The sequence below is a fragment of the Stenella coeruleoalba genome, assembly GCF_951394435.1.
Source record: "Stenella coeruleoalba genome assembly, chromosome: 20".
Lineage (NCBI taxonomy): Eukaryota > Metazoa > Chordata > Mammalia > Artiodactyla > Delphinidae > Stenella > Stenella coeruleoalba.
This window is the reverse complement of record NC_137166.1, coordinates 54,156,531-54,182,651: the sequence shown is the minus strand read 5'-3', so window position 1 is coordinate 54,182,651 and position 26,121 is coordinate 54,156,531. Positions and strand designations below refer to the sequence as shown.

The 26,121-nt window shown below is 42.4% G+C and overlaps 3 protein-coding genes across 6 annotated transcripts in view; 1 reads left to right on the top strand and 2 right to left on the bottom strand.

Moving 5' to 3' along the window:
• The window catches only part of LOC307178861 (uncharacterized protein), a 389,700-nt gene that overhangs the window by 145,689 nt on the left and 217,890 nt on the right, over window positions 1-26,121 (top strand). The window lies entirely within an intron of this gene.
• Window positions 308-18,636, bottom strand: LOC307178858 (uncharacterized protein). Of its 4 annotated transcripts, XM_079907467.1 has the most exons (6): window positions 18,588-18,604; window positions 12,946-13,030; window positions 8,734-8,870; window positions 8,441-8,584; window positions 7,279-7,405; window positions 308-2,459 (listed from the first exon to the last, which is right to left on the bottom strand). In XM_079907467.1, exons 5-6 carry the CDS (start codon window positions 7,310-7,312, stop codon window positions 652-654), a joined length of 1,842 nt encoding a protein of 613 aa, XP_079763593.1. In that variant the 5' UTR covers window positions 7,313-7,405; window positions 8,441-8,584; window positions 8,734-8,870; window positions 12,946-13,030; window positions 18,588-18,604; the 3' UTR covers window positions 308-651. The 4 variants fall into 4 exon arrangements, with proteins under 4 accessions (XP_079763593.1, XP_079763591.1, XP_079763594.1 ...); XM_079907465.1 differs by lacking the exon at window positions 8,734-8,870 and having other exon boundaries at window positions 18,588-18,636; XM_079907468.1 differs by having other exon boundaries at window positions 8,441-8,870; window positions 18,447-18,604.
• LOC307178870 (L-lactate dehydrogenase A chain-like) lies at window positions 20,564-21,613 on the bottom strand. Its single transcript, XM_079907515.1, is given in 2 exon segments — window positions 20,564-20,870; window positions 20,872-21,613. Coding segments are annotated over 2 exon segments (1,002 nt in total). The 5' UTR covers window positions 21,604-21,613; the 3' UTR covers window positions 20,564-20,600.

Below are 26,121 nucleotides of genomic sequence, written 5' to 3'. Positions count from 1 at the left end.
GCACCACAACTACTGAGCCTGTGTTCTAGAGGTCTCGAGCCACAACTACTGAGCCTGTGTGCCACAACTACTGATGCCCAAGCGCCTAGAGCCTGTGCTCTGCCACAAGAGAAGCCACCGCAATGAGAAGCCCACACACGGCAACGAAGAGCAGCCCCTGCTCGCCAATAGAGAAAGCCCGCACAGCAACCAAGACCCAACAGAGCCAATAAGTAAATAAATAAATAAATAAAAATCAAGGTGCACACCATGACATTTATTTAGACACATGAAAGAACAAGAAAAAATACATTCATATACTGCATATTCAAGAATGGAGGCAGGTATTAAGGAGCGTTAAAAAAAATAAAGCGGTCCCAAGGTGGAGAACAGCTGTAACATTCTGTTCAGTATGGACTGTCTTATGATTAGTGAGATGCGAGCCCCGAGTAAAGTTTTCTCTCCCATTCATAACATTTGTGAGGTGATCTCCAGAATGAATTCTTCGGTGAATAAATTCCTCGTTTAAAAGACAGGACACAATAATTACATTTATCTGGTTTCTATCCATAATGAATTTTCTAATAAAGCCTAAGATGGGGACACCTGCAAAAAGCCTGTCACATCAAAACATTATTAAAGTCTCTCTCCAATATAGATTACCTGATGGTATTAACTTAGGCTTGAAAGCACACTGAAGAATTTGCCATGCTCATTATATCTGTAAGACTGCTCACTAGTATGTAATCTCCAATGACTTGATAGGGTTGAACTTTGACTAAAGGCTTTGCCACACTCATTACATTTGTAAGGTTTCTCTCCAGTATGAATTCGTTGGTGCCTTCTAAGGGCTGGCTTCTCATGAAAGGCTCTGCCACACTCATTACACTTGTAAGGTTTCTCTCCAGTATGAATTCGTTGATGCCTTCTAAGGGCTGGCTTCTCACGAAAGGCTCTGCCACACTCATTACACTTGTAAGGTTTCTCTCCAGTATGAATTCGTTGATGCCTTCTAAGAGCTGGCTTCTCACGAAAGACTTTGCCACAGCTGTTACATTTGTAAGGTTTTTCTTCAGTATGAATTCTCTGATGAGCTGCAAGGTTTCCTTTCATACTAAAAGCCTTGCCACACTCATTACATTTGTAAGGTTTCTCTCCAGTATGAACCTGTTGATGCCTTCTAAGGGTTTGCTTCTCACGAAAGAACTTGCCACACTCATTACATTTGTGAGGTTTCTCTCCAGTATGAATTCTCTGATGATTCACAAGGACTGATTTTTGATTAAAGACTTTGCCACATACATCACATTTATATGGTTTTGCTCCTGTATGGATTATCTCATGTTTCCTGAGGCCTGTTTTAAAAAAAAAGGTTTTCCCACACAAATTACATTTGTAAGGTTTCTCTCCAGTATGAATTCTCCGGTGACATTTAAGGTATGAATTTTGACCATAGACTTTGCCACATACATCACATTTATATGCTTTTGCTCCTGGATGGATTAGCTCATGTTTCCTGAGGTCTGTGCCACAAAGAAAGGTTTTCCCACAAAAACTACATTTGTAAGTTTTCTCTCCAGTATGAATTTCCTGATGACGTTGAAGGGATAGATTCTGACGATAGACTTTGCCACATATATCACATTTATATAATTTCTCTTGAATGTGTGTTATCTGATGTCTTTTGAGGTATGAGCCGATAGGAAAGGTTCTGCCACACTCATTGCATTTGTAAGGCTTCTCTCCAGTATGAATTCTCTGGTGAACTGCAAGACTTCCTTTCTTATCAAAGACCTTTCCACACTCATTACACTTGTAAGGTTTCTCTCCAGTATGAACTCTTTGATGAATTACAAGGTATGAATTTCGGCAAAAGACCTTGTCACATACATCACATTTATGCAATTTCTTTCCTATATGGATTCTCTGATGACTCCTGAGATTTGAGACCTGATGAAAGGTTTTGCCACACTCATTACACTTGTAAGGTACTTCCCTGTGTGGGCTCTGGTCTTGTGTCAGTATTGAAGGATGCATAAAATCACTCCCATATCTGTTAGAAATGTTGGTTTGGACAGGAGGAGAAATTCCTTGAAGTGGTGAAAATGAGGAAGTACTGCTGATACTCTTCTTAGCTTTATTAAAATCATCAATTTTCTGTTTACTTTTAAACATATGCAGTTCACCCTGAAGGCTTAACACAAGTCTATTTCCAATAGGCTTGTTTTTTGCATCCCTTCCACCATGTGGACTTCTATCAGTGACATCTTGGTGACAGGATATGGGGATATTTTTGTAACTTCTTCCATCATCTCTCCACTGAAAACCATGGTCATACGTATTTTCCTGAATTTCCGGGAGGTAAAAATGTTTGATTCCCTGGCTTTCATGTCTTTCCAACATCAATGTTTGGAATACTCCACCTTTATCGGTGTTTGACTTTAGTTGTAATTTCTTGATCACATGTATATGAGAGATATCTACAAGACATAAAGAAACATACATGACCTACTCATTACAATGCATGAGTAAATGTTTCATGTTAAATACATGATATTATACCAAAAGTAATACTTATAAACAACCAGTTATGAAACTGTGCAACCATTATGTTCAAATGTTTAGAAACACTAAATAGGATTACTTACTAAAGAAAGTGATAACACGTAATTCAAATTAAGTTTAGGGTAGCCTAGGGGATTGGGATTAACATATTACGTATAAAACATATAAGTAATAAGAACCTGCTGTATAGAAAAAAAAAGTTTAGGGTGGCCTAATTTGAAACACACTATGACAAAACATTCAAATTGTAAAAACTTATATGAGCTCTCAAAATAAGTGTTTTTCCACCATGATCACAAAGGACATAGCAATTAACATTAAACACACAAATACCAGGAGTTTAGAGAAAAAACTTCCGGGGAGATGCAAGAAGAAGTGACCCATGGAACTAAAAACATTATTCACTCACCCCTACTTGAAATAGTTTCTGAGTCATCATAACTGCACATAATGATTTAGGTTGTGTCCTGAGAAAGTTGTTCAATGGATGAACGGGGATCATTTTTACAGTGTGAGTAATGAGGCAACTGAAAATACTGAAGTTAAAAGAAAAGAACTGGCCTAGCAAGTAACATAATACTGCTCCATTTTTAACAGTGGGAATTATAGCATAGGTATGGAACAGACACCGAAGACATTTAAAAACAGAGAAAATGAAGTATTATAGAAACAAAGCAGGTTTACATCTATCACATTGTTTCCTATGTAAGGCATAAACCGAATATTCCATAAGTCCCATTTCCATGCATATATTCACAAAGAGCACACATAATATTCCGTAAGATGTACAAGAATGTTCTTAGCTGAAACTTGAAGGAAAAGCCAGAAGGCCATCAAAAACAGATGAATGAGTTTATGCTATACACAAACATACAGATATAAAGAAATCGAAAACTATAAAAGTTCCTCAACATATTTTAAAAAGAACAAAACTATCATATAATGCAGCAATTACAGTGTTGGCAATATATCGAAAAAAACGAAATCACTGTCTTAGAAGATACCTGCACTCCCACATTTATCAGAGCAGTAATCACAATAGCCCAGGCATCAAAACAACCTAAGTGTCCAACAGATGAACGGGGAAAAACCCTGTGAGATATACAGAATGTAATATCATTTACCCATAAAGAAGAAAAAATTCCTACTAGTTTTAACAATACAGATGGACAACAAGGGTACAGACTCAGTAAAATAATCCACAGAGAAAGAATAATACTCAATAATCTCATTTATGTGTAAAACATATATATATATAAAAAAAAGGGCCAAACTAAGAGCCACATAGAGTAGCATAGTGATTACCAAAGGTTAGGGGTTAGTAGAATGGGAAGATATTTGTCAAAGGAGTAAATTTACTGTTTTAAATTGAAAGATTTCTACATATTTAATGTACAGCATGGTAATTATAATTATCAATACTATACTATATGCCTAAAAGTTGATAAGATGGTAGACCTTAAATGTTCTCACCACACATAAAAAACTGTAATTATGTCACAGATGAATGTATTAAGTGACCTACCAAGGTAATTATTTTGCAATACAACTGGATCAAATCATTACCCAGTACACCTTAAACTGATAAAATGATATATATTAATTAAATTTCAATAAATCGGGAAAGAGAAAATACAAATAAGTAGACAAAAAAGGTCGTGGTTTACCAAGTAAATAAATTTCAAGAAACTTAAAAAATAAATGATTTAGAAGTAGAAAATATGCCAAAACTAGCAGATGTAAAAAGCATTAGATTACAAATCAATGAAACAGAGAATAAAAACTACATAAAATCGCAAGCTCACAACTTGGTTCTTACCTACATCTAGAATAACTACCAAAAAGAGTAAAGACTCAAATTACTGAAATCAGAAATGAAAGAGAGGACATTACAACTGATTCGACAACAATCAAGAAAATTAGAACAAAATATTAAGACAATTCTATTCCTAAGTATTGGATAAACTAGAAGAAGTAAATAAATTCTTAGAAAAACAACCTATCAACGCTAACCAAAGAAGAAATTAAAATCTGTATGAACCAGTAACTGGAAAAAAGATTGAATCACTAATCAAAAACCATTCAACAAGAAAGGCCAGATACATTCACTGCAGAATTCTAGACAACATTTCCAAACAATTAAGAATACTCTTCCTAAACTCTGCCCCCAAAGAAACACAGAGAAAGGAACAGTTGCAAACTCTATGACACGAGAATTACTCTAATACCAGTGCCAGACAGACATTAAAAAAAAACACAGACTAAAATCTCTATAATGAATAATCATGCAAAAAGCATCAATACAACAATGGTAAGCTAAACTTAACACCAAATTAAAAGGATTATATACCATAAAAAAAGAGAATACATTCTTGAAATATCAGGATGCTTCAACATATGAAAACATTCAGTGTAAAACAATATATTAAGAGAATGAAAAAAGGACTTCTCTGGTGGCAGAGTGGTTAACACTCCGCCTGCCAATGCAGGGGACACGGGTTTGATCCCTGGTCCAGGAAGATCCCATGTGCCATGGAGCAACTAAGCCTGTGCACCACAACTACGGAGTCTGTGCTCTAGAGCTCACGAGCCACAACTACTGAGCCCGAGTGCCACAACTACTGAAGCTCACACGCCTAGAGCCCGTGATCCGCAACAAGAGAAGCCACCGCAATGAGAAGCCCATGCACCGCAATGAAAAGTAGCCCCCGCCTGCCGCAACTAGAGAAAGCCCGCACACACCAATTAAGACCCACACAGCCAAAAATAAGTAAATAAAATAAATAAATGTATACAAAAAAGAGAATATAAAAAAAACCCTACATGATGGTCTCAATCGATGCTGGCAAAGCATGTGAAAAAAGTCAACAGCCTTTCATGATAAAAATACTCAATAAACCAAAAAAGTTTTAAAAAGCTACCTCAACACAATAAAGGACATGTATTGATAGCACAGAGCTAACATTATGCTCAATGGTGAAAGAATGAAAGCATTCCCTCTAAGATCAGATATAGGACAAGGATACTTGCTCGTACTTCTAAAAACTTATTCCTGGAAATCCTAGTAGGAACAAGAACAAGTAGGGAAAAAAAGAGATGAAAAGTATCCAAATATAAAAAGGAAACAAAATTATCTGTTTAAAACCAATATGATATAATTTGTAGAAATCCTGAAGATTCTGGAAAAAAACAAAAAACCCTGCTAGAAATAATAAATTACCAGACATTTAATCAACATGCAAAAATCAATGTATTTCTATACAACAAAAATTCCACCATGAGGGGGCTTTTCCCCAATCAAACACTCACATGGAAAATAGAAAACAAAAACACTAATAGTAACATCAAATACATAGACCTGATGATAAAATTAATAAAATCAAGACCACTTGTTACCCATAGAAATGTACAAAATGAAAGCAGCAGTGCTGTAAACAAAAAAAATGATAGCTCACCATTGATAAAGTATCACTCCACAAACTGTCTCATTAAGACGCTTCAAAATTAGCTGTGACGGTATCATGAACAACAACACGCACAGGCAACAAAAAATATGGCATGATGGTTGAGTCAATAGCCTAACACGAGAATGTGAACTTGGACAATGTTATCCCTTGGAGAAATTCCTATACCATTTCTTGAGGCTCAAACGATGGTAATTATTACATGTGAACAACACTGTCACAGTGCCTTTGAGACATGTTTTGGTGATATTCCTCAAAACCAGAAAAAGAACTGCAAAGACTTATCAGGGTCTTACAACATATGAGGAAAAGTATTCTCCATCAAAAATTTTCTGTTACACAGCAAACCCATTCCACAGTATACACCAGAAGTTGTCCATTAACTACACGTACATTATCAAGGCAAGAAACAAGATAAAATTTCAGTCCCTAGAAGCATGTCTTTCAAAAGCAACTTTCAAAGGCAAAATCATGCAAACTTAGGAGAATATTAAAACAGAAAGAATATATATTTCCTAACTAAGTACAGCAATAAGAAATGAAAAAAATATAAGATACGGGGTTCAGATATTATGGGTCCTTGACATGGAATCATGAGCTCAACCCATAGATTCCAAGATAAAGCCAGAAAGATTCATATGTTCTCCCCATGTAGGACTGGGGATTAAAACGAGGATCTCTCTGTCCACCGTCTTTAGAGTTTCCGTAAGTTACAATAACAGAAGACCTAATGCACCTCTCTATTACACACATCCCTGATGGGTGTGGCAAAGTCAGAAGAGAAGAAATGGCCGACAGATCTAAACAAGCAGACAGGGCTTGAGAAAGCTCCATGCAGGTTCTGAGGTGCCAGATGGAATGAAAGAGCAGCCAGTGTCTTCCCATCTTATAATTAGATCTTCTAAAAAATATCAGATGGGGGTGTAATCCAGAAAGGCCCAGGGACTGGAGTCTGGAGGCATCAGCTCTGATCTATATGGACTGAAAACTGAGCATTCAAGAGAATCAAGTCCGAAAGGAGAGATGAGAGAGCAAGAGACCGCTTTATTTTAAAAGTTTCCAGTTGGGTGTTTTAAATACTTAAGCACTGGAAAAAACTCCTGGTGTATCACGAAGTGGGCAGACCATCTAAAGAAATGGCACCTTTAAACTCCTGTGGTTTGAGACATCAAGGCATTGAGTTAAGTTAAGCAAGGCATGGAATTCCAAAAGGCAAATAAGGGTAAATGCAAAGATACCCTCCCAACATTTGGAGGGAAGTTATCCTCACCCACAAAGATCAGGTTTCTGTAGGTCTCCAACATCACGTCTCTGTACAAGGCCCTCTGAGCAGGGTCCAGGCATTCCCACTCCTCCTGAGAGAATTCGATGACCACATCATTCAGTGTCAACTGACCCTGAAAGAAAAACACATTTCACCAAGTGTGAAAGAGTTTATTTGTGTATTCCACTAATAAAACACTGATTCAGGGGCTTCCCTGGTGGTGCAGTGGTTAAGAATCCGCCTGTCAGTGCAAGGGACACGGGTTCGAGCCCTGGTCCGGGAAGACCCCACATGCCGCGGAGCAACTAGGCCAGTGCACCACAACTACTGAGCCTGTGCTCTAGAGCCCGCGAGCCACAACTACTGAAGCCCGCACTCCTAGAGCCCGTGCTCCACACCAAGAGAAGCCACCATGATGAGAAGCCCATGCACAGCAACGAAGAGTAGCTCCCACTCGCCGCGACTAGAGAAAGCCCACGCGCAGCAACGAAGACCCAATGCAGCCAAAAATAAATAAATAAAATAAATAAATTTATATATATAAAAAAATACAGATTCAAAATTAGAAAAGTTATTACTATTATACATTAATTTAACAGATTCAGAAAAAAATTATCACAATAGTAAAGTTAAAAACTTACTGGAAAATTAAAAACCATTAAAAAAAAAGGAAAAAAATATTGCAATTAAGTAAGAACATTTCACCAAACACGATGATCAGAAGGAAACATTCGGAGAGAAGTTAACGCTCTTACACTGTTGATGGGAATATAAATTGATGCAGCCATTATGGAAACCAGTGTGGATGTTCCTCAATAAATTAAAAATGGAGCTGCCATATGTTCCAGCAATTCCACTCCTGGGCATATATCCAGACAAAACTATAATTCAAAAGATACACGATCCCCTATGTACATATGATCATTATTTACAAAATTCAAGACATGGAAACAACCTAAATGTCTACTGACAAATGAATGGATAAAGAAAATGTGGTGTATGTATACACACACACACACACACACACACACACACACACACACACACACACACACACACACACGGAATATTACTCAGCCATAAAAAAGAATGAACAAATGTCATTTGCAGCAACATGGATGGATTTAGAGATTATCATACTAAGTGAAGTAAGTAAAAAGACAAATACCGGGGCTTCCCTGGTGGCGCAGTGGTTGAGAGTCCGCCTGCCGATGCAGGGGACACGGGTTCGTGCCCCGGTCCGGGAAGATCCCACATGCCACGGAGCAGCTGGGCCCGTGAGCCATGGCCACTGAGCCTGCGCGTCCGGAGCCTGTGCACCACAATGGGAGAGGCCACAATAGTGGGAGGCCCATGTACAGCAAAAAAAAAAAAAAAAAGGACAAATACATGTTATCACTTATATGTGGAATCTAAAATATGACACAAATGAACATATTTACGAAACAGAAATAGACTCACAGAGAACAGACTTGTGGTTGCAGGATTGTGGTGGGGGGAGGATTGCAAGTTTGGGATCAGCAGATGCAAACTAGCATATATAGGATGGAGAAACTACAAGGTCCTACTGTAGAGCACAGGGAACTAAATTCAATATCCTGTGATAAAACATAATGGAAAAGAATATAAAAAAGAATATATATGTATAACTGAGTCACTTTGCTATACAGCAGAAATTAACACAACATTGTAAATCAACTATATGTCAATAAAATTAAAAAAAAAAAAAAGAGGGAAATACTCAGTGCATTCCCACTGACATTACAGTGGAGTGAAGGGGGCTGGCCAGGGCTCCTGACTTTCACCACTGTATGGTGTGGCTGAGCAGGGACCACTAGAGGAAGTAACAGAAGGAAAACAGAGAGCTAGAGCAAGACACAGAAACAGCATGTCAGAGAGTTGAAACTGTTAACATTCACAAATCTAAGGACACAGAAAAGGTAAAAGGGAAAGGATGGAAAAAGATATTACGTCCCAAAGATAGCAGGGATGACTGCATAATATCAGACAAAATGAATTAAAGAGAAAAACTGACATAAGACAGAAAGGACATTATATTATCATAAAAAGGGGTAACTCTCCAAGATATAACAATTATAAATATTTAAACACCTAACAGAGTTCCCCTCAATACCCCAGTGTTAAGTACCAATGGAAGCAAAGAGAAGACCAAAAGGAAACAGAGCACCAAACAACACTATAGACTCACGAGACCACAGAGATCACCCCATCCAACAAAAGCAGAAAACACATGCTTCTCAAGCACACATGAAACGTTCTCCGTCACAGACTACATGTTAGCCCACAAAGCAAATCTTAGCAAATTCATGAAGACTCAGATCATAAAAAGTATTTCTCCAAACATAATGAAACCAAACTTCAAAAAGCCAGAAGGAAAACAGAAAAATTTCAAAAACGTAGAAATTAAACAATTCATTTTTAAACCAATACTTGAAAGAAGATAAGGAAACTTTTAAAATATCTAAATGAAAGTAACAACACAACATACTAAAAATTATACAGTCAAGCAGTACAAAAAGCGAAGTCCACACTGCTAAACATCTACAACAAAGAAGAGAAGAGAACACAAATCAGGAATATATTCACTACAAGGAAGGAGAAAAAGAAAAAACTAAACAAAAATTACTAGAAAGAAACAGAGAAGAATGATTAGATGAGAGATAAATGAAACAGAATGTAGGAAAACAAAATAAAAATCAACCAACCAAGAGTTGGTGTTTTAAAACTAGGCAGGAAACAGATTGCAACTGATGTCACAGAAACATTTTTTAAAGGAAGATAACAGAGAACTATGAACAATAATGCCTACAAATTACATAATCTAGAAGATACAGGTAAATTCTTACAAACGTCAAACCTAACCAGGCCTAATCATTACAAAATAAAAACTTTGAATAGAATTATAACTGGGAGATTCAAGCAATAATCAGAAATCTCAAACAAGGAAAAACCCAGGACAAGATAGCCTCACTACTGAATTGTACCAAACATGTACAGAAGAATTACCTCTAATCCTGCTAAAATCTTCTTGAATAGTCTCAGAGGGAACATTAGCAAATTCCTTCTATGGAGCCTGCTTAACTCTGACACCAAAGCCAGAAAAAGACACAAGAAAAGAAAACTACAAAACCAATATCACCCGCACATACGGATGCAAAATCCTTAACAAAATACTACAAAATCAAATTCAACCGCACATGAAAATGTATTCAAATCAACACCAAGTACATTTTATTCCTATAATGCAAGGCTGACTCAACATAGAAAAATCAATTAATGGGATATAACACGTTGACAGAATAAAGGAAAAAACCACATATGATCATCTCAATTGATGTAGAAATAACCCACTTAACAAAATGCAGCAACCTTTCAAGATATAAACCCTCAACAAACCAGAAACAGTAAACTATCTCGACATAATAAACACCAAATATGAAAAGAACACAGCTAACATTATACTCTACAGTCAAAGACTAAAAGGTTTTCCTCTCACATCAAGAGGAAGGCAAGCATGCACACTCTCTGCTATGCACCCTCACTACTATTCAACGAAGTACTGAAAATCCTACCAAAGCCATTAAATGGAAAAAGAAATCAAAGATAACTGAAAAAGAATTATCTTTTTTTGTGGGCGACAAGTTTTATACGGACAAACCACAAAGATACTACAAGAAAACAACTATGTCGGGACTTCCCTGATGGCGCAGTGGTTAAGAATCCGCCTGTCAATGCAGGGGACACAGGTTTGAGCCCTGGTCCGGGAAGATCCCACACACCCTGGAGCAACTAAGCCCATGTGCCACAACTACTGAGCCTGTGCTCTAGACCCTGCGAGCCACAACTACTGAGCCCGTGTGCCACACTACTGAAGCCTGCGCACTCTAGAGCCCACGCTCCGTAACAAGAGAAGCCATCGCAGTGAGAAGCCCAAGCACCGCAAGGAAGAGTAGCCCCTGCTCGCCGCAACTAGAGAAAGCCCGCGCAAAGCAACGAGGACCCAACACAGCCAAAAGTAAATAAATAAATTAATTAAAAACAAAACAAAAAAAACCCCCCAACTATGTCAAAAAAATTTTTTATAAAAGTTGGATAAAAAAATTAACATGCGGCTTCCCTGGTGGTGCAGTGGTTGAGAGTCCGCCTGCCGATGCAGGGGACATGGGTTCGTGCCCCAATCCGGGAAGATCCCACATGCCGCGGAGCGCCTGGGCCCGTGAGCCATGGCTGCTGAGCCTGCGCGGCCGGAGCCTGTGCTCCGCGACGGGAGAGGCCACAAAAGTGAAAGGTCCGCATACCGCAAAAAAAAAAAAATAAAAATTAACATGCAAAAATCAGACAAATTTCTATATGGAATGAAAAATGTCAAAAAAAGTTAAGAAAACAATCCCATTAACTACAGCATTAAAAAGTACAGAATACTTCGGAATAAATTAGTCAAGGAGGTAAAACACTTGTACACTGAAAACTACAGAACTTGTTGAAAGTAATCCAAGGAGATACACACAAATAGAAAGATATCCTGTACGCATGCGTGGGAAGACTTAATACTCTTAAAATGACCACAGTCCCAAAGTGTTCTATAGATACAACAGAATCCCTGTCAAAATTCCAATGGCAATATTTGCAGTGACAGAAAAAAATATGGTACAAAAAAACATGCTTTGCAGTAATACAAAAAAACATGGTAAAAAAACATGCTAAGAGAATCTCAAAGGACCCAAAATGGCCAAAATACTCTTGAAACAGGAGGGAGATGGAGAAGGCCCGTTTTGAATATCAAAACATTACATACAAATTAATCAAGATGGTGTGGTACTGGCATGAACACAGACACATAAAGCCAAGGAACAGAACGGAATGCTCACAAATAATCCTTGGCATGTGTGTAAAATGTACTCACAAGGGTGGTAAGACTACACAATGGAAAAAGGACAGTCTCAGTGACAAATGCTGCTGGGAAACTGGGTATCTACCAGCAAAAGAAGAAAGTAGGAACCTTACTTGCATAAAACAGAAAAACCTCTCTGTCATGAAAAAGGCAATCAACAGAGTGTAAAGACAACCCCTGAGAAACGGAGGGGAAGAAAGTGACTTGAAGAATGCAGAGAATTTTGTTGATTTCATAGTTTAAAATCGATGATGGAATAAAACACCCTCTATCACTGACGTCTCTTTCTGAACTTACCATTCCATTTTCCAATCATTCAGATTTTGAAGTCAGTGACTCACTCATTTAGCTTCTAGTGTATTATAAAAAAAATCAGAACAAATTTCTTGTTATTGTTCAGTTTTCCAGAATTTACCAAGTATTGTGCATATTCAGATGATTCCATGAACAGGATGGGTCATGGAATTTACAGAGAGCGGACAGTACACTCAGATGAAGCCCTTTAACAATACCTGCTGCCCAATAGCAGTGAGACCCCATCCACAATCCACAGGTGTGAAGCCCTGCCTAAGACAATGTCCACTGGAACCTCAGGGAGATGAAATCTAAGTGGACATGACAGGGACTGAGGGAAGGCACTAGATAAGGGTGAATGTACACGTGTCAGGAAGGATACCTCAGAGTGAGACAAGATTAGCAAGTCCAGTTGAGGGCACTTCAGAAAGGAAAGACTGAAGAATCAACTGAGAATATGACTTTACCTCAGAAACAGCCATTCCTGACTCCCTTTCTTTTCCTTCTCTTAACGGCTTCTTTGTTAGACAACAGGACTCTTTAGAGGTCTACCTGAGAGTTGAAAACATGCTGTTTAATGCTTAGAATCAACACACCCCCTTCCTGAGTCACCACCACACGCACAGGGAAGCCCTCAGCATGGGGAACAGACGGTCCTCTGCTGCCCACTGTCCCAGGAGGGACTCAGGACAGTAACTCCCACACACAGACCAACCAGTGAGTTTTCCCACCCTTTCCTTCAGATCGGGCTCCCCTCCTGGTGAGGCCCTCACGTACCCAGCAGCAGTGGGCACCTCAGCTGGACCCGACGATCCCCTGCAGGTCACAGACCAGCCCTGATCCATCCCCACGCAGAGCAGAGCCCTCACCCTCAGCCCAGATCTCAGCCCTCAGGAATGGGGGGACTCAGAGTCCTGATGTTCAATGATGGATCCAGATTGGAACATCCTGGGGAACCTTAAGTATTATTCATGTTGGGCCCCATCCCAGCTCCTTTAAAAGGCATCTCTGGTCGGGGGGTATAAAACATATGAAGATGCCTTACTCAAATCAATGTGAAGCCTGGGCTGAGCACCATCTAGAGGAGGTGAGCCCAGCACACCTCCCACGTTCTTTTTTACCCAAGCTCTATTAATGTACAGTTGATGAATAAACATGGTGTACATATAAGATATACAATGTGATTATTTGGCAGATATATACACTGTGTAATAATTATCACAAAAATTACATGTGGAGACACCCAAGGACCCACTAAACCTAAGATACCGTATTTTCATTTACAATTCCAGCCCAAACACTGTCATCTCCAAAACCTACTAATTAAAAAAGAGACACATGCAATAAGGCACATGCCACAGTCAGACCACAACCTCTCCCAATGAAATGGCCCAAATTCTCCACTGTATCTTTCAAAGTGCATCTGAAATGGTCTTCACTTACACAATAAAATGCTCAAAAATACCAAAGGTAACCCACAAAATGATCTCTAAAATTCTCTGTGTATCACTTTAAGGGTTGCACGATGATTCTCCCACTCTCAAAAGACCCAACGTGAGTCAAGGCATAGAGTGGATTCTGTGGGGCACCCTATAGATCCATTCCCTCAGGACCATGGTGTCCATCCACCTGTACCCAGAGCGTGCTGTTCGCACAGCTCAGGTCATACCTCTAAGAGCACAGGAGGAAAACGTTTGTCTTTCTAAATCCACTGCCTTCATTCCTACTCAGGTGTGACCATGAGTTATTCAATGCAACCAATGCATGCAATCCTCAGTCTCAGCATCTATGTCCCAGGGAACCTGAGCTAGGACTTTATGGCAATTCAGTTCATGTAATGAAGCCCACAGCTACACATACCACCTCAAGGTGCTCCAACCACAATTAAGACATCCCTTTCAAATAGTTCTCCAGATGCCTTGACCCCGCAAGGGACAGGTGCCCACACCATTCACTTGGCTCACCTTGAAGCCCACACTGGCTGCCACATCCCTCCTGAAGACCCCTACAGGCTCCCCTCCAACTTCCCAACTGTTCTGCCTCTCCTCCATGCACTCATGGGCAAACAGGGCTAAAAGGCACAAGGACCTCTCAGCAAAGCCATCGCAACAGGAATACACACAAGCTGCCACCCAAAGGACACTGACCATTCATTATGAAGGTCAAGAAGTTGGCCAGCCTGGGAAACTGACCAACAATTGGGAACGTCATCAAGTCCAGTTACAAAGGGATTTGAGTTCATTTACGGAGACTCAAAGCAGACAGTTCCCAAGTTTCTTGACTCCTGTTCTACCTACTCACAGGTAATTAAAAGATACCCTAGCTCTTTGAGGGAGGCCTCCTTCATGCCCCATTAGGCTCCAGACTTCTGCCCACCCTTAGCACAGTGAAACCACTATCCTGGACTCTGAGCAGATGACCTGCCGGAAGGCAAGGCTCCTGTCCAAGGTGGCGACTGGTCACCTGATGTGCACAGCCTGGAACACCTGGGGGCTACAGCAGAGCACTGACACAGCACACTAAACATGGGAACATGTCACCCACTGCTTGAGGACACCAGCTGTACAGGACTTTTTAGGCCTCCCTACATCTTTTTGCTCTTGAGTAAACAGACACATAAGATAAGCATCAATTAGAGTGGAAATGTCCAAAACAAGTGTGAGAACCATCCTCATTACCTGCCCTGGCACCTTGATATTTCCTGAGGTGTACTCAGCCCAGTCAACAATCCTAGCCTTGAAAACATCCCCAGAGTGAGGTGTTGCAGTGACCCTGGGAAGATGATGAACACTGTGTCCTTCAATGGAGGTTAAGCACGAAAGACTAAAAATAATCAATACACAAGTACATTTCTGTTGAGGGTGACTGATACAGAGGCAGTAAACCCTGGGTAATTTCACAGAGGTTGTCGGAGGAAGGGGAAGGGGACATATCTCTGAAGTAACATGTGGAGGACAAAGGGCCTGAGCCATGGTGACTTAAAGGCCAATGGTAAGAACAGGAACTAAGATCTGAGACAGAACACGTGTTGGGGTTTGGGGACAGAAAAAAGGTGAATGTGTGCGGGGCAGAGTGAACCATGAGGAAACGGTCACTTCCCAAGATGAGGCTGGAGACACTGGCAGGGCCCTGAGCATGATACAGGGCTGTGTAGACACAGTGAGGAGACTGGACTTTGTCATAAAGACAAGTAACAGCCAGTGGAGATATGAGTGCCAGGACTGACTAAACTCTCTTCAAATTTAAATCTTCTGCAGAGAAATACATCTCACTATGGTCACTTTAACTCTGAGCCTATGTTCTTGTCTCCTTTCTAGGGTTTGTTTTACTTTTACATTCTGGGATGACTGTGACCCATTTAAATTTCTAAATACGACTAGACGCTCTCTTCAAAAATAATTGCCACACACAGCGGGTGGGGGTGGGAGGTGGGGAGGGATGATGGGAGAGTCAGATTGACATATACACACTACGATGTATAAAATATATAACTGGGCTTCCCTGGTGGCGCAGTGGTTGAGAGTCCACCTGCCGATGCAGGGGACACAGGTTCGTGCCCCAGTCTGGGAAGATCCCACATGCCGCAGAGCGGCTGGGCCCGTGAGCCATGGCCGCTGAGCCTGCGCGTCCGGAGCCTGTGCTCCGCAACGGGAGAGGCCACAACAGTGAGAGGCCCGCGTACCGCAAAAAAAAAAAAAAAAAAAAAAAAAAAAAAAAAAAAATATATATATATATATATATATATATATAACTAATGAGAACATACTGTATAGCACAGGGAAGGCTACACAGTATGTTCTCAGTGCTCTGTGGTGACCCAAATGGGAAGGAAATCCAAAGAAGAGGGGATATGTATACATATGGCTGATTCACTTTGCGGTACAGCAGAATCCGACAGTCCAGCAATGTAAAGAAACTATACTCCAAATAAAAAGTGTTACTTATACTTTTTATTAAAACTTTATCCAGGGCTTCCCTGGTGGCGCAGTGGTTGAGAGTCCGCGTGCCGATGCAGGGGACGCGGGTTCGTGCCCCGGTCCGGGAGGATCCCACATGCCGCGGAGCGGCTGGGCCCGTGAGCCATGGCCGTTGAGCCTGTGCGTCCGGAGCCTGTGCTCCGCAACGGGAGAGGCCACAGCAGTGAGAGGCCCGCGTACCGCAAAAAAAAAAAAAAACTTTATCCATAAAATAAGACTGTAATGATATATACTAAAAGGTTAATACCATGTTTTTTGAGTGGGATTAGAAATGATTTCCATTTTCTTCTTTTTGTCTGTATTCTCACATAGGCTTGATATTACCTTTGCAATAAATTATATTCAAAGAATAAGAACTGCCACACACAGACACACACCCAATTTCACCAATGAATTCAGGGGTTAAGTGTTGCTCAGACTGAGAATTACTGGTCTAGTCTCTCATCTCTGTGTTACGAGTGGGCTCCCTGAGGCCCAGAGGGGACACATTGTGGAGAAGGTCTGAATTGACTGAACAGAATCAGGTGGAAATGAATTCTGAAAAGGTCACCTGAAGGGCCTCTTTCTTTCAAGAGGTACCATGTGCTGACAGTTTTTTCTTACCCAGTCCTCTACTCCCTGACAAGAAATGTAAGGGGGTGAAGGACAACTGTCTGAGTCAAGTCACTGCCCCATGGCTGAATAGGAACTGAATATGGAAGTCATCTTATGATTCAAATAATTACAAAATTCACAAACCTTATAGCCAGTTTTTCAATTCTGATCCTTGTCTATGTAAGTCAAACAAACAAAAATTACATTTATTAGATTTTAAAGCCAGAAATCAATATATCACGACTTAATTGTCCACATCCAAAGAACTCGCCACCCATCTGGACTCTGTTTCTCCCTTGTACCTGCACTACTACATCTTTACATTTCATTAGGTTTATCTGTCTCCCTATTCCTTTCTCTGTGGCCATCTTTTTCTTCCCTCTCTGTTTCCTCCCTCACGCCAGTCCTGCCCCACTCTGCGACCTGTTTCCCCTCCTGTTGCTCTCTCCGCCCAACCTTTCTGACTGTCCTAAATACCCGTATCTTTCTGCATCTTTCTTCCCAATCTCGGCCCCCTCTCTCATCCCCTGGTTACGGCGTTTCCATCCCGGCCACAGTCCCCTCCGCCCCACTCTGTGGCACCACCAGGTGGCTGTACTTCCCATCGGCTCGCTCTTCCTCTGCTCTTCTAGTTCCTAGTTGTTCCTCTCTTCCTCTCCCAGAGCCACTTGGCTCTGAAGGCCAAGGTTCAAACTCCATTCTCTCCGGCCACTCTCTGCGTGAAGTGCCTCGCCACTGTATTGTCCTCCCTTCTACTGGTGATCCAGGGCCCCTCTTCCCACGCTGCAATGCCATGGGGTCTCCCCCATTCCCTCAACATCTCAGTTATTCCTACTTCTCTGTCAGTCGCTCCGTCTCTACTCCTCCCACTTCTCATCGCCCACGTGTTTCCAGAAATGGCGACAGAATAACATACCCGCCTACCGGAAAAGAGATATTTTCCAGCGGGTGGAATTCGGGAAGAAACAACACTGGGTGTCACACGGCTGGCCCAGGTCACCTCCCCCTTCGCGGGGTGAGGGGAAGGGCTGACTAGGAAGGGGAGGCCGGGGGAGCAGAAGTATTGGCCTTTGGAGACGCGAGGACAGAGGGGCGGGGAGGGAGGGAGGGGGTCTCAGGAGAGGGGCGGGCTCTCCAGAATCCCAGGTCCGGGGAGAGGACGCGGCCTGTCCGGGAGCGGGGCGGCTGGCGCTGCCCTCCAGGGGCCGCGAGGGCGAGGCTGGGGGCGCGAATCCACCTCGCGGAAGAGGACGTTACGGGGTGGGCCTGGGGGGGTGGTCACTGAAGGTTGGAAGCAGGAAAACGGCGCTAAAGACCGTGTCTACGTGGACTGAAGGCCGTAAAGCGAAGGGCAGGGACCAGCCTCAAAGCGATTTCAAGCCCAAAGAAAAACATACCCGACCTCTAACGGCGACGTCTGGATCTATTAGGTAGGAGGCCGGATGCTGGGATTTACAGTTCATAGTAACTCCGAAGCCAGTAGGTTGCACTACGAGGAGCAGCGAAGCACAGATCTTCACTAGCGATGGGCAACTTACCTCTGCATCTTACCTCGTACCGTGACCTTCAAAACACGGCCTGTTTCCGGTTCCGCAGGTAACTACTAATTCGGGGGGAGAGGCGGAGCTCCCGGGGCGGGGCCTGGGCGGAGCGCTGTGTGCGAGGGGCGGGGCGAGGAGAGAGCCCAGATGCTGGGATGGCCAGAGGGCGGGGCTGGCAGCAGGGAGCAGGGCAGTCACTTTCATTAAAAACTAAGACGTTTCCTCTTAACTTAAAAACGGTTTAAATAAAAAGCTCCCCCACTCCGCCCCAAAACAGGTTGCTCTAAAGTCCCGTTAGTGAGGCTGAAGCAATTCAGAGCTCTGGAAACTTGGGTCTCCAAGTGGTAGCTGTGGGGCGGCGACTGGAGCCTGGAACATTTCCTGCAGTTAGAACTAATAAAAGCAATTCAGGAAACAAGAGCTGGACTTGTCTTTCTATTACAAACTAGAATGACAGAATTACAAAACTCTGGGTAGTATGGGCTTTTTCACATTGAAAACTCTACAGAACATTCTGTTTCTATTCCCTGCTCACTCAGGAGGCCAAACTCAACGCTCTGCTCTTTTCCAGACAATCAGGGACTAGACCTGAGGTCTGAGACTGGTGAACTAAGGCATGTGATAATTCAGGGCACTAACCGTTGCTATAAAAAGAGCAATAAATTGTAGTATTCTTTTTTAGGTAAATTTTTTGATTGTTTTGCTTCTTTTTGCCTTTTAAAACCTGCTTTCCCCCGGAGTATAATAGAGAAATACTTGAGATACATCACTATTCAGTAAAGATGTACCACAGAATTCTCTGACTTAACGTATCTTGTGAAAAGATTAGGACAGTAAGTTTAGTTAGCATCCAGCACTTCATATAGATACAATAAAAAGAGAAAGAGAAACGTTGTATTTCTTTGATGAGAAGGCATTATTCTTTAAAATACTTCTCCTATTCTACACTTAATAATTTCCTTCAAATATCTTTGAGAAAAACTTCTTTATATCATAGTACACTTAAGTCAAACATAACTAAAAATAATTTAATTGTAATTAGATTTTTATTTTGAAATTGTAACATATTTTAGCTGTTTCTTTTTTTTAATATTTATTTTTTAAACCTTACTTTATTTTTGGTTGCATTGCATCTTCATGGCTGCACACAGGCTTCCTCTAGCTGATGCAAGCAGGGGCTACTCTTCGTTGAGATGTGCAGGCTTCTCATTGCAGTGGCTTCTCTTGTTGTGGAGCACAGGCTCTAGGCACACAGGCTCAGTAGTTGTGGCTGACGGGCTCTAGAATGCAGGCTCAGTAGTTGTGTCTCACAGGCTCTAGAGCGCAGGCTCAGTAGTTGTGGCACATGGGCTTAGCTGCTCAGTGGCATGTGAGATCTTCCCAGACCAGGGATCAAACCCGTGTCTCCTGCATTGGCAGGCGGATTCTTTTTTTTTTTCCCCCCACTGTTCAAGGTTTATTTATTGTTTTAGTTGGTATAACACTTAGATAGTTGGCTGCATTATTTATGTAGATTTTTCTTTTTTACATTACATGGCAGTGTATACTATTCTGATACATATAGTACATAAAATAAGATTCTTTAGAACAGTTATGCACAAGACATACAATACTGGATTTACAATCAATCCCAGAATGTGATTAATTGGAGAAAAAAAGTTGGATTAGGCATCTTGGCTAAAGGAACCACAAGTTATATAACACGAGTTAAATACACATCTGGTTTGAAGGGCAACTGCAGCATCTGCAACACTGTCAGTGGTACCACTTGAGGAAGTAGAACTATTTTGCACGAACCAATTTAGGAACACACAAGATGACTGCCATGGAGCATCAGGATACAGCTGCAGGGTTTTATGAACCATTCCTATTGCTAATGTTAGGAAACATGTTTTTCCTAGGCTGTCTTAACATTACTGCTTTTGTCACAGATCAGATATAAAGGACAATATGCACAACCTTCAACTAAAATCCTGTTGTAGCCTAGACAGTGAAGTGGTATATTAGACTTTAAAACTGCAGCTCTTTCTGGATCCCCCAAAGTGTATCTGCACTCTTCTTCAAACAGGCCTGTTCCTCAGGAGTCAGAGTCACTTTCACAACATCCGAGATTCCATTCTGTCCCAAGATGCAAGGAACAGTAAGGAACACATCCTCTTTTATTCCATAGAAACCCTTAATCATGGTGGGAATCGGATGTACCCGCCTAAGATTCTTCATTATACTTTCTGCCAAATCTGCCACAGACAGTCCAATGGACCAGGATGTGTATGTAGCCTTTCAGTCTGATCACCTCAAAAGCACTGTCAGCCACCTGTTTGTGAACTGCCTTCCACTGTTCCTTATCTGCATCAGTGCCTAATTCGGGGTGCAGATTCTTCAGGGAGACACCAGCAACATTCACTCCACTCCATACAGGCACACTAGAGTCTCCATGCTCCCCAAGGATCCACCCATGACAGCTTAATGGGTGAATTCCCAGCCTTTCCCCCATGAGGTAACAGAACCGGGCTGAATCCAAATTGCAACCGCTTCCAATAACACGGTTTTTGGGAAAGCTGCTTACCTTCCAAGCTGCATAGGTCAAGGTATCCACTGGATTGGAAACAACAAGCAACTTGCAGTTTGGGCTGTATTTTACAATATTAGGAATGATGAATTTAAAGATGTTCACATTACACTGGACCAAATTAAGACGGCTTTCTCCCTCTTGCTGGCATGCCCCAGCTGTGATAATAACCAGCCTGGAGTTTGTTGTCACATTACAGTCTTTGCCAGAGACGATTTCTGGTGTTCTAAGGAAAAAGCTGCCATGTTGGAGATCCATCATCTCTCCCTTCAGTTTGTCTTCTATGACATCAACAAGAGCAATTTCATCTGCCAAGTCCTTCATTAAGATACTGATGGCACAGGCCATGCCAACAGCACCAACACCAACCACTGTAATCTTATTCTGGGGGACATGTTCTTCCTTAATAAGATTCTGAATCAGCTGATCCTTGAGAGTTGCCATATTGGACTTAGAACCGAAAGGCATCAGGAGTGCACGTCGGGTGGGCTGGACTCGGAATTGGCGGTAGCTGCTCGGGTACTCCGAGTGGGGAGCAGGAGGGGCCTTAAATAGAACCGCGAGGCTGACGTCGGGGGGAGCCGGGCGGACGTGCGGGAACCCACCGGCAGGCGGATTCTTAACCACTGCGCCACCAGGGAAGCCCTAATATTGATTGTCTGATTGATTGATTTGGTTGTGCCAGGTCTTTAGTTGCAGCAACTCCTTAGTTGCGGCTTGCAGGCTCCTTAGTTGTGGCATGCAAACTCTTAGTTGAAGCATATATGTGGGGTCTAGTTCCCTGAGCAGGGATCGAACCCGGGCCGCCTGCATTGGAAGCGCAGAGTATTAACCACTCTGCCACCAAGGAAGTCCCTAGGTCTTTGTTTCTATTTCTGAAAGTTCTGTTATGTGTGGATGAGAAAGCCTGTAAAGTATACAGTCGTCAGAGGAAATTAAGATTAGTTTCATCTAAAGACTAATCATTTTTACAATGTTTTAAGGGCATTTTATAGGGGGATATATTCTCTTTAATACAAACCCTAAAGAAATTAAAACTAGGTTATCAGCTATGCAAAAACTTCATTTCAACCCTCGATATATTTATGGAAATAACTGTTTGATAACACCTACAATGTATGTTTTATTACACGCCTACATGATATTTACATAGGGAAATAACCTAATTACAATATTTTCAGGTAAACGAATAACCTGCCACAATTCACCCTTGTGAAACAGATCATTTGAGTAAATACTTTGAATTACAGACTTTTTTTTTTTTTTTTTTGCGGTACGCGGGCCTCTCACTGTTGTGGCCTCTCCCGTTGCGGAGCACAGGCTCTGGACACGCAGGCCCAGCAGCCATGGCTCACGGGCCCAGCCGCTCTGCGGCATGTGGGATCTTCCCGGACCGGGGCACGAACCCGTGTCCCCTGCATCGGCAGGCGGACTCTCAACCACTGCACCACTAGGGAAGCCCCCAGACTACATTTTTAATTTGAAAATCGCCACCACCCAGAAAACAAATCTAAAATCACAGATGATGGCCAGGAGAGGCTAGGTAAAGTACTCCATAATGCGGTGATCTCAGCATTTATTTGGTGTAGGCAACTGGCCAACAGGGATCTCGATCTGACTCGAGCCTTTCCCCTGACAACACATCCTATGGAACAGCCCACAGAGTCACAGCAAGTTTAAGTTCCTGTTATGACTGACTCCCCCAACTGCCCTTGTGATAACCATTTTCCCCTGTCACCCAAGGCTTTCGCCTGGTTCTTCTTTGGATGAGACACGCTTCCAACAAGGAAGCCTACCAATTCCTGTTTTTTTGGTTTGCACTGACAAAGGCAGCCTGACTCAAGAAGCCAAAACGTTTCATCCATGGACCCTAATGAAGGTACATGCCTCAGGGCATGCCCCATGCTCTCTGCCTGCACCCTTCCTTGAATTCTGACGTGTTCCCTCCAGCTGTATCTTGGACCTCCTCCAGGACCTGTGAGTAATAAACACCTCCATTTCACGTTCCCTTGCAGTCTTTTACTGAGTTGCGGCTCAACCATCGGTATGAAGAGGCTCTCGTTAACAAATGCTAAATTTAAAAGTCACAAGAGGGATATTAGACAATTCTATCAAATGTATGAAGAATAATGAACAGTAATTCTATACAATTATATTGTTCCTTGTTCTCTGTCGTGTGTGTGTGTGTGTGTGTGTGTGTGTGTGTGTACACTCGAAGGTTTCACACGGGTAGGGAGAGGACAGTAGAGGAACCAGCACTGGCCTGGCAGTAAGAAAGTAGCCGCTACAGCTTCCCAAGAATGTGCCTCTGTACTACTGATCACTGTAGTGTTGCTGGCCCTCTGATTTTTGGAATAAATTTGCCCTACATCCAAGAAGTTACTGGCCTCTCTCAAATTGTGTCCACTGACACATACCTACCAGAATCTATCTAATGAAAACATACTGCCATTTGAAGTTTATACTCATGATTTCCTTTCAGGATTCAAATGAACTTACAAACTCTCATGAGGTCCAACACAGCCTCCACACAACCCATAATGATCCACTCCATCCTGCTGGAAAATACCAGAAAACATTCCAGACTCTAAGAAATCATGCCTGAGGAAAAAATACATATGAAGACACCTAAGGAAACACTACATGCAAAACACCATATTTTCATTCATAGTGACCACAGACCAAACACTGTCATCTCCAAAAACTACATAAGAGAGATGTATCCAGTGATGCACATGCCACAGAGAGGCCCCACCATTTCCCAAGGAAACACTCCAAATTCTCTCTTTCTTACCTTTTGTATCAGTGCATCTGAAACTTTATTTGCAACACAAAATACTAAAAAATACAAAAGGTAACCCGCAAAATGATCTCTGAACTTTCCCCTATATTACTCTAAAAATAGCACAGTGATTCCCTCCCCATGCCCACCCCTGGACAAGGAAGGACTTATTACTTGCAGCAATTAATAACGACACCAGAGTTCTTTCCCAAAGCAGTGCCCCTGTACAATGATCCTTGATCTCCCAAAAGACCGACACAAGTCACTTGTGGGGTGGATGCTGTAGGGCACCCTCTAGCTCCATCGCCTGAGGACAAGGCACCCATCCTCCTGCACTGAAGGATTCCTGCAGGCTCAGCTCAGGGAACACATCTAACATTGGAGAAAAAATGTTTTTCTCTGCCTAAATCCACTGCCTTCTTTCTTCCCGAGGTATGACCATGAAATATCCAAATAAACCTCAGTGTCAGCAGCTATGTCCCAGGGAACCTAAGCTAAGACACTACGGCACCTCAAACCATGCAACGCCCCCCACAACTACCCATAAACCCAATTCCAGGTGCTCCAGCCAGAAGTGAGACACCCTTCGCCAACAGCTCCACACACCCTTTGAGCCCACAAGGGACAGGTGCACACATCTTGATGCCCCGACTTGCGGCCATGTCTCTGCTGCAGAGCCGTACAGGCTTCCCTCCGATTTCCCCAATTTTCTACCTGTTCCCAAAGCACTCATGGGCAAACAAGGCTGAAAGACACAAGGACCTCTCAGTAAAGCCATCACAACAGGAATACACACAAAGTGCCACCTAAAGGACACTGGCCATTCAGGATGAAGGTTAAGAAGTCGGCCGTCCTGGGAGAACTGACCCGCAACTGGGGTTGTTATGAAGTCCAGTGACAAAGGCATTTGAGTATAGTGAGGAAATCTCCAAGAGAGACGGTTCCCAGGGTTTTTATCTCCTGTTCTCCCCACTCACAGGTAATTAAAAGATACCCTAGCTCATTGAGGGGGGCCTCCTACATGCCCCCTTAGGTTCCCAACATCTGCAGCCTTAGCACAAGGGAAATCACTATCGCTGACTCTGTGCAGATGACCTGCCGGAAGGCAAAGCTCCTGTCCAAGGTGGTGACTGGTCCCTGGATGTGCACACCTGGAACACCTGGGGGCTACAGTAAAGCAGTGACAGAGCACACTAAACATGGGGACAACTCAGGACACTGCATGAGGACACCAGTTCTGTAGGGCTTTTTAGGACTGCCTACATCTTTTCCTCCCATCGTGGGAGGAAGAGAAACACGGTGCACCCTTCAACGAATGGAAAAGGGGAGACTCCAAATGATCAATGGAGAAAGGCATTTCTGCTGAGGGGGGTTGATATAGGGGCAATAAACTCTGGTGAATGTGACAGAGACTGGCTGGAGGGGATGGTGGGGACCTCTCAGAACCTAGAACTGAAGGAGGACAAAGGGCCTGAGCCATGGTAACTTAAAGGCAAAAGGTTAAAACAGGAACTAAGATCTGACACAGAAAAGGCACCCCAGGAAGGACCCTGAGTCAGACCAAAAATGGAGCAAGCCAGATGACTGGCCAGAGACAACCCGGAAGCTAACCCCATGACCATCAACCTGAGACTGAGAGCCACATGACAGAGCCGTCCTCCTGGGGTCCCTTACCCTGCTGCTCTTCACTCAGGCACCCCTTCCCAACAAAGTCTTTTGCTTTGTCAGTACGTGTGTCTCCTCGGACAATTCGTTTCCGAGTGTTAGACAAGGGCCCACTCTTGGGTCCTGGAAGGGGTCTTCCTTCCTGCATCAAAGTATGAACGCTACACATGCACATTTTTACCAAGTGGGTTGAACAAACTAAAATTAATCCAGAATTACAGTGGCCATTATGACTATCATTCCATCTCCCAACACTCGTTTTCCTTAAGACTAAATCTGAAGACTGCAGTTCTAAAATTAAACAAGACGAATGGTATATTTATTTTCATGGCTACCTGGAAGCTTCCAAACAGGAACAAAATTCTAAAATTGCCTCTTTGCGAAACATTTTCTGAACTGACCAAACCAACCAAAAAGCTAGAAATGAACAAAATAGCTTCTGAAGCCTTATGCTGTGAGTGTTCTCCTCCCCCAACTTGACAACTTGTGTGTTTTCTCAGAACCCTTTGTTTCAG

What these genes read in the sequence shown, in the direction of transcription:
- LOC307178858 (XM_079907465.1), bottom strand. An exon ending in GCGCCACCAGGGAAGCCCCG is followed by an intron (nt 7,406 to 8,440) that starts GTATTTGTCTTT and finishes TTTTTCTTTCAG; the next exon opens with GGTCAGTTGACACTGAATGA. An exon ending in CAGAAACCTGATCTTTGTGG is followed by an intron (nt 2,460 to 7,278) that starts GTGAGGATAACT and finishes TATGTCTTGTAG; the next exon opens with ATATCTCTCATATACATGTG.